Consider the following 13,104-nt stretch of genomic DNA (forward strand, 5'->3'; position numbering starts at 1 on the left):
TTGTCTTGTGGTCGATTGTTAAAATATCAGCCTTGATACATGCGTAATGTGTATCCCATGCTATTATTGCACTCAGAGACTTGGTGAACCCTATATCGCTGCGGATACACTTGGTTGTGCTTACGTTACTTCCTTTTTGAAAGGAACTGATTGTACATTTGTGATTATGAAATAAAACAAAATTCCGCTCTGATTATTTTTTTATTTCTTTTTATTTCTTGTTCAAAAGTCACAACTATTACAGTAACATGAACCCCCATTAAAAAGCACCAGGTTCTCATCAAGATAGACTTATTTCTTTTTTTCAAAGTGAATAATTTTATATTTTGCATTTACAAAGACAAGCATATTAACTTCCTTATGATATTGATCCTAATAATGTGCTTTTGATTCATACAGTATCTCAGAAATACCACGTGCGATGATTTGTATTAAGATTTTCCCTTCAAAGTAACACATTTGCACTCCCTATTACAATCATGAATATGGAGGTGAAAATTGTGAATCAGGGGGCGGCTTATATGCGAGAAATTGTAAAATTCAACAATTGAAAGATCAGTTTGAGGCAGTAGCGCCGCCGCAGAAACCAAAACGATCTCCGTTTTTCTTCAACACGTCAAGTTTCTTTCGTAGTAGATCGGTACCAGAAAGGTGATCACGCACCGTCAGTCCAGTCATAAATCTAATTTGTTTTCATGACTTGTTTGCTGGCACCACAGGCTTCTGCTGGAGCTTCTGGAGCTCCTCTTTGACAAGTTCAATGCAGTGGCGCAGGCGCACAACGTGGTGCTGGCCCACCTGCAGCGCATTGCCGTGCAGTGCCCGGGCGGCGCCCACGAGGAGGGTATCAAGCTGTACGAGCAGGCCGACGTCTCTGCCAAGATTCAGACCGTTCTGCAGGTCAGGGTCCACTTTGCCTTATTTCTTCTATGAATTAAAATAATCCAGTGCTATCCTACATATTTACATTTACACCGGTGAAACTAACTTGGCAGAATAAAGAGAAAATGTCAAGAAATGAGTCAAGAAAATCACAATCAAGCGAGCTCAATTTATCCCTATGCATTTTTTCTTTTATGAATGAAAATAAATAAAATGCATACATAGTACGTTTTATACGATACATTTATATTGACACTAGTAAAAGAAACTTTGCACAAAATGAGTGCATTGAAGTCAAGAAAATTGCAATCAAGAGAGCTCCAGTCATCACATTGGATTATTTTTATTCGTTTATTTAAGAGAAGCAAACATTTAAAGTTAATTAGCATGCAACCTTATTTTGTGCTGCAGAATTGATTTGCAAACATTTTTTTTGCTAATAATGCTGTTATATGCCTTTTGATATTGGATACATTCGTTCAAATTGGGGGGAGAAAAGACAATTTGGAGAACTTTATTCATCCCGTATTCGGGAAATTTCATTGTGACAGTAGCAAGAGGGTGAGAATGCAAATACAGGGAAGGCAGAGTTAGTTATAAGTTAGACAGTACAGTCGCAAAGGCCGCAGAACAACAAAGCAAAAGCACAAAGTACAAAGCAAATCAAAGTAAATGGGATCATTAAGAATCACCAAATCAAATCATTAAGAAAGAAAAGCAGCAAAAACACAATACGAGCAAGAGTGGACGGAGCTACCGCCACCGGCTGCCACTTGATCTTGGTTGCGGTAGCAAAAACGGATACAGACTCAAGAAAAAGACGTTGTAAAGTTGGATAAAACTGGAACCACACACAGGAAGTCTTCCACAAGATGGAGAACTTCTGCAGACTGGGACCGAGGTAGAGAATATGCAGAGTCACTCCGCACAGTTCCTCAGTAGTCTGGAGCTGAAGTCAACAGTAGCAGAGTAGAAGCCCTCGAATCCATTTCCGGCCTGGTAAGCGCCAATAGCTCTTCCATCTTATCCCATGATGGAATGGTTGGTCAGAAGCGTTGCTTCATCTCCCGGCACTTTTGTCCAGCTCCGAATTTCCAGCGGCATTGAGTTGTTGATCCTTCTGCTGCGTATTGTAACAGCTAGTCCCATGTGTATGCATAGCGTAGGCATGGCTGAATGGTTCCAAAAAAGAAGTAGCCGAAAGAAGCCAGGCTAACAGAACAAGGAAAGTTGTAAAAACATTAACGTAAAAAGTATAAAGTACAAAGTAAAGTAAAAAGGAATGTATTAAGAAATATTAAAATGTAATTAAAAATGATAGGAGGGCTGTAAAACACGAAAAACATAACGTGGACAGAGCTACTGCCACTGGCTGAAAAAAAAAGTGCGCTGTTTTTGCCTCCTTGATACATTTTCCAGGTACCAGAACGGGAATTGGTTTCGGCAGATCTGCAAAATCAGATGACTCGATCCGCATGAAAAAATATGCCATCGGGACATTCTTTATTTTCAATTTTTATTTCATGGGTAGATGCAAGTTTAACCTATGGATAGCTGCAATACTCATTAGATGATACAATAGCCCTTGTCAATCTTTTCACTTTCTCTTGATGATTTCATTCCTTCCTTGTTTGCATATCCCGCATTGTCGCAGGAGTATGGCAATTTCCCGACGCCTCACGCGCACTGAAGTCATTTCCTCAGTAATCCCATTACCGCTGATAGTCACAGAAAAGCAAGGAGTTGGAATTGAAATTCCTTCTGTTTTCTTTTTTAAGCGCCACTGTGCTCTAGTAATGCTACACAGCGATATAATCTTTATCACTCAACAATGCGCAGTTGTTACGATTGTAAATTGACGTTTGGCACCTGTAGACATTTTATATCCACTGTACGCCAATCCGATCGTGCTTATTAATTTTTTGGGGCAGAAGCTATTTCATGTTAGCAATCGTACTAAGTTCATCGTACGTTCATCTCTGTATGCAGTTTTAATTTAATGTAGATTCAGGCCTTTTTGTACTCTCTTGCTGCTCTTTCTGGAGATCACGCCACTGCATCAAGGGACGAGCTTCTTAAATTTGGAATCGGCTTTGATAACTTTTTTCCTCACCCCTTGCTGTGATTTTCTTTTTCTTCCGGGATATCGCTTGATATGTAAATTACACTTTGCTGGTACTTCATCATGATTTTTCTTTTTGTCCCTGTCTCTCCCTGTAAAAGGATTATTTAATTGCTGTGAATTCACCTAACAAGTACTTAATATTTATAGGTTGGCAAAAATGAATACAAGTAGTATTTTGACCAAATACGCCACGCAATCGCTCAGGCAACAGCTGTGTAAAAACGCGGGAAATTGAACTGCCAGCGAGTGCGTGCACAAGACAATGATCTATTGTAATTAGATATGAAGAGCCTCATCGTCCAACATTTTAATCAACGTGTCACATTTCTTCCGCTCATATTTACATTATGCACCACCGTGCTGACGACTGGCGTCTGGCATCCATACCTGGTTTTCTACCCACATTTGCTACCACAAACTCACTGGAGATTTCGTCCAAAATCTGGTTTTGCACAATTTTTCGATAAAATCTCTTGATGGCCTGTGCTACAAAGAGGTTGGACATGTTGTAGCCTAAAAGAAACAATTCTGCAACAATTCACGCGGGTTGCGGGTGGTACTGGAGCTTATCCCAGCTAACAAAGTGGGGGACACCCAGAATTGGTGGCCTGCCAATCGCAGGGCACAAGGAGACAAACGACAACCAATCGTATTTAGGGTCAGGCAATTTAGAGTGTTCAAACAGCTAGCCTAGCATGTGTGTTTTTGGGATGTGGGAGGAAACTGGAGTAGCCGGAGGAAACCCACGCAAGCAACATGCAAATTCCATACAGTGACGACCGACCGGGGAATTAAATTTCGACCCCAGAATTGTGAGGGCGACACGCTAACCACTTTACCACCGGGCCGCCACTACATTTCAATTTATTTTTATTAACACTGTATTATTTACAAGGTTAGTTATAAAAAAATATTTTAGTATAATACGATCAACAATGATTAATACATATATAAACATCACATTTTGACTCGCCTGAATACAAAATGTAAATATTGTGGCCTAAATGACCCAAAATCATGATGGTGTTCCGTGATTGTTTTTTTTTTATGACCAGAAATAGTCACGCCATAAATAGTGAGTTCAAGAGATGCTTTTGCAAACCACTAGTTGCTGCCTAACACATTTTGACTTTTTATTCAATGTAGGCTATGCCGATGGGTATTTTACGGAATCAGGGTACTCGGATGATTCGCCTAAAGACGTTTCGCCGACGGACGTTTGACAGACGAACAGGTCGCCGAATGGACGTTCGGCGGAACGTCCATTCAGCCGAATGGACGTTCGGCGGAACGTCCATTCAGCCGAATGAACGTTCGGCGGAACGTCCATTCGGCGACCTGTGCGTCTGTCAAATGTCCGTCGGCGAAACGTCTTTAGGCGAATCATCAGGTCACGCGGAATTAGTAGGAAGTGAATGTGAGGTGATTGCAATGAAAGTAATAGTTAACTCACCCCACCACCTTTAATTCTTCGCCTTCATCCCTCCTTGACTTTTTCTCAATTCTTTCATCAGCAACCCATTCAGTGTTCATTTCCCGCCCATAATCGCCTGTTCCTTCTCTTTCTCGCGGCTTTATCAGCGACTGTTGTCTTTCTCCTTCCTGTCCAGTAAATTGTCTCCACGGTTCACGCTGTCAGCGGGCTAATGCAATTCAAGTGTAGTCGGAGCGGTCGCTCATTCAACGTGAGTCTTGGCATTTCTGTCGGTTGGGTGGGGGCTTGCAGGCAAGCGGGGTGCCCCATTACTTCATCATTATTAATTAATACAGTGACAGGGATAAGCCACAGCGTGACACTCGTGGCAAATGGTGCCATACACAAGATGTTTACCGTATTTTCTGGACTATAAGTCGCTTTTTAAAATAGTTTTGCAGTTTTACTTTTTTCCACTCACTGCCAACAGCTTGTTGTGCAGTTTTTTTAGACTGTAGTTATCGAAAAACTGTTAATATGTTACATGAACAGATGACTGTTGTTCCCTATTTTCCTATTACTTTAATGTATTATCTTGTATAACTCCGTGTTTCCCAACCTTTTTAGAGCTGCAGCACACTTTTTACTTTGAAAAAATCTCAAGGCAAACCGCCATCTGAAAATCTCCTACTTTAAAATTAACAATATAAAGTGATTCTCATCGTATTTTTATCAACAGGAATTAAATAAACCCTCAAAGTTATTTCAAATTCCAATTTTCATGCTGACCGTTGTCGCCAAAAACTGATGTCTGCAGACCCCAAACAACCTCCAGTTTGAGTGATGTAAAAATAAGCAATGTAACGATTTTAATATCAAAACTTTATGACAGTTCATTTCAATATTATTTAAATCTATGAATAATACACAATAAGCAGTTTTGTACCCACAAAGACTTCATGTCACCAAAAGTCAATGCCTTTGAAACCAAACAACCTTTAGTTCACGAAACATAAAAAAGCACCATGACTCACTAATTCTCTTTTTCTCTCTTAATATTACTTCAATCTTGTAATATCACACAAAAATCCGTTTTTGTGCTCAAACAGATTTAATGTCGGCAAAAGTTGAAGTCAATCCAAACAACCTCTGGTTCACGTTACATAAAAATAAGCTAAAAAATGACTTTAACCTCATCGTATTAAGATTTGAATCTTGTAATAGTACAATGTTCATCGTATTTCAATTTTAATCTCGTATTATTAAGATTTTTCTCTCGGAATATTACAATGCATGTGTTCTTGACAAATAATTCCTGCGTCACAGTGGTTGGGAAACACTGGTATAACAGTGCAACTTATTTTTTTCACTTTCATTGTGCATTCTTTGGCTAGTTCGTCTTATACTCTGGTGCGCCCCAAAAATAAGGTACGTTCAAACTAAATTCTCCTTTTCCATTCAGGAACAGGCATTAATTTCATCATTACAGGCGGAATGGATCTCCATCTGCCCGGCCATTAGTCCCGCGCCATTTCAGGACCGACCAGCACCGCGTGGCCGAATTAGACACACGGCAGAGCTAAATGGGAACCGCTAAATTACAGAGCCATTTGATACGGTGGTGGCGCTATTTCTGAGCATATGTACGGCACACCGGGTCAAAGACAAGGGAGTGAGAAAGGAGAACGTTTGTGAAAAATGAGAGGCCACAATAGAATGATGGAGGAGGGGAAGTTAACTTTTGTCTGTCGCGCCAAATTTGCAGTGGCCTCGTCCTATTGTTAGAAGTTGATAAGATTTTTATGAAGCATGAGAAGACATTGACGGATGCAGCCATGGATCATTGGCTTAATGGAGAACAGGATTCTCCGCAATGGTCATCACACTGCCTTTTTTTGTCGAGGGGTTGATTAGACTCCATCTGATTGTTATACATTTCAATGATATTGAAACAGAAATTGAAGGGAATCAATTGCTTTAGTTCTCCTTTGAATCTTTATCCAAGTCATTTCAGACACGTTGTTGAACACAACTTTGCGATGGACCGGGATCAATGTTCCTCCTAAGCTGCGCGCGTGCGCAATTGTGCACTACTCTCGTATTCTCTGCGCACAGCAAATCATATGGAGCGCACAAAATAAAATCCCTTTTTTTTTTTTTTTTTTAGCTGAGGCCGACGCGCAAACCACTCATCCGCCGGGCCGCCCATTCGTAGATATTAATCATTACATTTTATTATTACTAAATCATTTATGTGTAGTAGACATACACCTGCTTATGGCAGGTGTGATACTGGTGTGTGCCCATAGCGAGCAATGATGATGTTGCTCACACCGGTACTCAGTGTGCTCAGGGAGGTTGTCTTTCTGCCCAGACATACAAAAAATTTGAGGAAACATTGACCGGGATTGGCCATATCTGTTTAATATTCCTTGAATGTGTCGCCCAGGTTTTGCTGATGGAGTATCTGGATGTGAAAAACAGCCGCAGCACAACGGAGTCTTCAGCCCAACTTTCCTACGCCAGCACGGGCAGCGAATTTGCCGCCTTCTTTGCCAAGAAGAGACCACAGCGCGCCAAACAGTCGCTTTTTAAGTAAGTTATTTGAGGTCAGGGCCTTCTGGTTTGTCCTCCGCTTTTTTCATAATATTTTCATGCTTTTTTTTAGGTTTGAATCATCATCCCACGCCATCAGCATGAGTGCCTACTTGAGAGAGCAGAGGCGAGAACTCTATAGCAAGAGCGGAGAGTTGCAAGGTGAGGAGACCGACCGATTGGGAGTGTTGATGAACATTGTGACTTTTTATTACGGGGAAAAAAAAGGGGAACTAAGATTTTAGTGGGTTCATCAGTAAAAAAGATGACTTCCAATCAAGTGATAACACATTCCGGGATGGACGCTTTGGAAAAGAAAAGGATAGCAGGGTGACTTTGCAGAAAACACCCACAGGGGTAGACCTTGAACACCAAACATGTTAGAGGCACTCAGCAGTGAGTGAGCGAGCTGCACAGTCAGACTCTGGAGAATCAAAGCTGCTCTATGTATCCTACTTCTTCTCACCTGGACTGTCCGCCTGTTTGCCCGTGACCTTGAGGTTTTTGCTCCTTTTTTTTGCCTGCAAGCACTCTTACCTTCGCACCGAACCCCCTGTGGACAATAAAGCGCAGAAGAAAGACAAGGGAAAGGCTTTTGATCTGGACCAAAAAAAAAATGGGATGTTTTCCAAACAGCACTAAATCAATTATCAAGCAATTTTGCATCAAGTTGCATCAGGACCGCTAAAAAGGGTTTTTAAAACCATACACATTCCTGAATACTACAGTTGGATTTGAGGATGGTGATCTCAATTGGATGCAAATAATATATGCACGTCCTTTTTTATCAGACATGCGTAGATATTTATAATACGTCTCATCTCATTTTCTGAACCGCTTTATCCTCACTAGGGTCGCGGGGGGTGCTGGAGCCTATCCCAGCTGAATTGGTGGCCATTCAATTGCAGGGCACAAGGAGACAGACAACCATTCACGCTCACACTCATACCTAGGGGCAATTTAGAGCACAGGTGTCAAAGTGGCGGCCCGGGGGCCAAATCTGGCCCGCCACATCATTTTGTGTGGCCCGGGAAAGTAAATCATGTGTCGACTTTCTGTTTTAGGATCAAATTAAAATGAAGAGTATAGATGTATATTAAATTTCCTGATTTTTCCCCCTTTTAAATCGATAATTGCAATTTTTTAATCCATATTTTCTTTGTTTTTAGTTCAAAAATCATTTAGTAAAATCTAAAAATATATTTAAAAAAGCTAAAATAAACATTGTTTTAGATCTATAAAAACTGAATATTCAGGGCCTTTAATCCAGTTCATTTAATCCATTTATTAAAAAAAAATCTAAATATTATATATCTAAAATGGATGAAATCGAGTTGACATTAAAGCGGCCCGTGAACCAACCCGAGTCTGACACCCTTGATTTAGAGTGTCCAATCAGCCTACCATACATGTCTTTGGAATGTGGGAGGAAACTGGAGTACCCGGAGAAAACCCACGCAGGCCCGCGGAGAACATGACGTTGCCAACATAAAGAAAACAATTTAGGGTAATTTTTTGCTTTATTTTCTTATTCTTTTCTGACATGAAATGGAAATATCCTTGGAATGTGATAGGATGTACTCACAGTGATAAAAACATAATACACATAAATAATGCAAAAATGCTGCAAGCGCTTCTGAAAATCCAGGTTGACAAGCACCAAGAAGATTTTCAAATCCTTCAACATTAAGCATCTTAGTCAGAAACATGCATTCATTCAGAGTACAATACTAAGAAAAGCACTATACTCTCAAAGAGTCATTAATTCAGTGGTTATTCTCCTCAGTGAATTCTTCCTTCCACAGCAGGAAGGAACTGCACTGATCAACTGTGGATAAAGGGAAAAAAAAGCTCCAAATACTCTTGAATTAACACCTCACTTTTTTTTCAATCTTCCATCTGTCTGCCCTAAGAAAAGAATAGGCGGGATTTGTCTCCTTTTTTTTTTGAGTGGCTGAATGCCTCGGAGCGTTCATAAGAAGATGAGATTTCACTGCGCTTTCATTTCACCTGTCACAATGTGGCACGCCGTCCGCAAAGAGCCCGAGTCCCCCAGCCTTTAGAATGGCCACGGCGGGATTGAAGCTGTAAGAAATCATTTAGAAAGTGAAATAAGTCCACTGCCGTGGTAGGGGGGGGAAGAGGGATGGGGGAGTGAAGGTTAAAAGTCATTGTTTTCATCAGGGTCTGGCGGAGAAGCCATTAAGAGATTTCTGAGGGGGAGAAATTAGGGGGTAGGGGAATCATGCATCCAAGATTTTAGCCTGTATCGAATGAAATCGGGAGGAAAAGGCCCTCAGAATGAGAGATGGACGCTGGCAGTGGGGTTTACTCGCCACTTGGAGCGTCGTCACGTGTATCTCGACGGTTATTTTAAGTCAACAGTCTCATAAAATCAGCCTATGAGCATTTAGAAGTAGAGCAAACATTGCGGGGAAATCTGTGTTTGTAACTTTCTTTCTGTAGTAACTCATTGGCGTTCATCGTAATGATCCAAATTGCCCGATATTCGCTGTATCGATTGAATATAACATTTTCGAAAATATTATTTCCCACCCAACGACATTTTTCTTCTCCATGATGCATTTTTCCCCCGGAGTTTCTCGCTGGAAAATTACAGTATTTTCACGACAATATGGCGCATCGTATTTTTAGCCGCAGTGTCAGTAATGAGTGCTATTTCTGTATTTTAAACACACAAAGGACGCACCATTTTTTAGACTCATATATATTATATATTATATATGGATAAACATCGAAACACAATAGCGCTAGCTACCGGAAGCAGCCTATTTCCGGGTTCTGGTGCGCAGGGGACTGCTGGGATATATAGTTCTTGCACGCTACACCCACACGCTAAAAACACGTTTTTAAAAAGGCAATGGAAGCAAAACTGAGTTCGGTTGTACTTTATTTAGACATTTTACAACTTACTCACGTCATCATCACCCACAAATCCATCAAAGTCCTAATTTTCTGTGTTCCAATTAAACAATTGCCCAAATGAGTCTTCCAAAACGCCGGGTCCAGCGGTTGTACTTCTTAAGCCTCCGGGAATGACGGCAAGCTCCGAGTTATTATATATAATATATTTACATAGTTCACAGTCTAGCTTTGAATGCTCCGTTGAAGCCAACATCTAGCGGCAGGATTTCTTTTGTAAATTCAGCCGAAATGAAGGCGAGCACCACATTAGTGTGCTCGCCGTCATACTGGGTGTATTGAAGAACTGGGTGTATTAAGTGCATTTGGTGCATGTAGCACCAAATTAGTGTGTTCACCGTCATCCTGGGTGTATTGACAAAAGAAATATATATCCCAGCAGTCACTGCACAGTACTTTATCTACGGGAAAATAGTAGAGTCGGGGCTGCTTGCCGTAGTTGTCCTATCGACTGATTTATTTTATTTTATCGTGATAACAATTTTAGTATTGGTCCATATATAAAGCGCACTGGATTATAAGGCGCCCTGTCTATTTTGGAGAAAATTTTAGACTTTTATCTGCGCCTTATAGTCGTGAAAATACGGTACAGAAGTCCGTCTTAAGCAAATTGGCCGCCGCTAACCCCAGTTACTCGGCTGTAGGCAATCCAGAGCGATGACCTTCCGCGACTTGGCTAGTAAAAAAATGCACCTCAGCCCACTTGAAGACAGTTGATTGTAATTTTGCCGACTAAAGTGGACTTTCCCTGATTGGCTATGTGCATGGTCAGCCTCCCCAAACGTCTCATCTGGAGCAATTATGAGCTCCGGTTTCTCGCTCAAGGAAAAGCGCTCCCCGAGGGGAGGCGACACGGCGAGCTTTTAATCAACACGTGTGACCGTGCGGTAAAGGGGAACCGGCAGAGGAGGCGTGTTTGTGTTAATATTACAATTCCTTTGAATAAACGTGTTGCGAGTGTAATTTATCTGTCGCGCGCCGGCCGTATATCAATGCAACGCGTACACAGGAAGACATAATTGCCTCTTGCGCACTCCGCCACGCCTCATACGCTTCAATTAACCCACGAGTCTTTATTACGGCGCCATATGTAGCCATATGTGGCGCGTGAGAGCGAATGTCACAGCGCGGGTGTTTACTTCACACCCCACCACTCGCAATCACACCGCCGATGAATAAATGATGAACGTTACAATTTCCGGCGGTGGATATGTTGTCGGTTTTGATGGCGCGGGATAACCCGTCGGTCAGCGGGATCTTTTTAAAAGGCTATTTCGCTTCGCGTCACGGCACCGTGCAATATTGTCTTGCCCCGGGGTGCGTTTGAAGTGATGATCACAACACCGCCGTGCCGTAAACACAGCAGCCTGCAAATAAATAAAAAAACACGCTTGTGACCTCCCGCCTCCGAGAGGTTCACATCTGAATGTATTACACACATTTCCACTTTTGATCTTCAAAAATGTTAGTGCAGGCGATCTAATTACAAGTAGCTTCACCCGCCCCTAGACCTCTGATAGATAGATAGAAAAGTACGGTCTTGTTTATGTATAAAAGCGGAAGTTGTTTGGTTTCAAGGGCATCAACTTTTGGCCAAGTAAAGTCTGTGTGAGCACAACATTGTTTTTCACGCCATATTGGGAGATTTAAGAAATATCCGGAATAAAAGTCATTAAATTATGAGATTAAAAACATTACATTACTTATTTTCATATTACGTGAACCGGAAGTTGTTCGAGGTCCGTAGACATCAACTTTTGGCGACATTAGGCCAAAAGTAAAGATTATGGAATATTTTGGAATCGTTTTTGGGGTTTATATGATTCCTGTTGATAAAATTTTGATGAGATTGACTTTATATTGTTAATATAGGTGACATAGGGTATTAGTTTTAATTTTGACCCAGTGGTGTCCCTTGAGATATTTTTCCGAGCAAAAAGTGTACTGCAGCTCAAAAAAAGGTTGGGAAACACTGGTATAGGCTCAGGCACCCCCGCGAAAAATGAAAGTTTACGCTTGATGTTTGATAAGATCTGGTCAATGAAATCCTCTTATAATACATAGCACAGGTTCTAAAATGTTTATGCCATTTGCCATACCTGTCAGTCATCCATCCTTTTGAGTCTTATTCCTCTACTCTTTACGCTGTGATCAATATCTGACCTCGCTATTATAGATTAACATATTCATAAAGGAAACCTCCGATGTGGTTTGTTTTTTAATGCTGAGGGCACTCACCTTTGCTCCTTTGCACACATCTAAAGTTCAATAAAAAAAATAGATTTCGCCAGTCATTTTCTAAGCGCGTGTCCGACACTCGAAAAAGTTTCTTCCGCGTATTGAGGCAGCAAGAGGGCTATTGAATTTTTTTTTCCCAAGCCCCTCGATTGGAACGAGGTCGACAAAGTTCGCACAGAGAGAAAATTCAATCACAGAGAAAAGAGCCCGGTGAATTCCCCTCTCATCTCGTGGCTAATTTCAATTAGTGCGGGGGGTCCTGTGGTCTTTGGCAGCTTTGAGCGTCACCCCTGTGTTTACTTTTGATCCTGATTTCATGAGGAATCCTTGGCGTCCTCACCTAAGCATCTTTAGGTGTTGGCACAAGTGCTGAACTTTGATGGGGGCGATGACGCCGCAGATTTTTAAAGTCAATTTGTAGTTTTAATGACTAGTCTAATAGCAGGTGATTCCGCTATCCGTTTTTTGGCGATGTAAAGACATGAATTCATTAGCTGGAGTGGTCCACACCATTTAAGCTGGGAGTTCAAACATTTCAAATGGATTGGGTACCACAAACTCAGTTAAATCCTCAGCAGAAAGATGAAAACGGGCACTTGATTGGACACCTATCATAGTCAATGGCACTGACAGATAAGACCGTGTAGTTTTTATTGCTGCACCACAAAATAAAAACCACTTCATATTCAGTGTGAATCCTACAAGTCGGCGTATTGTTGTCACTGACAGCTGCTCCCTTAGTAAAATCCACAGAGCCACACAAAAACACACATTTAATAATTAATCCCGCTCATTTCACGCCTGGATATATTTATGCTATTATTTATTTATGATATTAATTCTCATCAGAGTTGGCTTCCCCCGGCTGGCAGAGCACGAACTTGGAATTAGTTTTAATAATGAAAAG

General features: G+C 41.2%; 1 protein-coding gene across 2 annotated transcripts in view; it reads left to right on the forward strand.

The window, feature by feature from the left end:
- The window catches only part of exoc4 (exocyst complex component 4), a 59,996-nt gene that overhangs the window by 8,342 nt on the left and 38,550 nt on the right, over nucleotides 1-13,104 (forward strand). For both annotated transcript variants that reach the window (XM_077593853.1, XM_077593854.1), the window contains exons 8-10: nucleotides 720-900; nucleotides 6,871-7,016; nucleotides 7,090-7,178. In XM_077593853.1, coding sequence (XP_077449979.1) covers nucleotides 720-900; nucleotides 6,871-7,016; nucleotides 7,090-7,178 — 416 coding nt within the window. The remainder of the gene's footprint in view (nucleotides 1-719; nucleotides 901-6,870; nucleotides 7,017-7,089; nucleotides 7,179-13,104) is intronic.

This window comes from Stigmatopora argus, chromosome 23, assembly GCF_051989625.1.
Source record: "Stigmatopora argus isolate UIUO_Sarg chromosome 23, RoL_Sarg_1.0, whole genome shotgun sequence".
Taxonomy (NCBI): domain Eukaryota; kingdom Metazoa; phylum Chordata; class Actinopteri; order Syngnathiformes; family Syngnathidae; genus Stigmatopora; species Stigmatopora argus.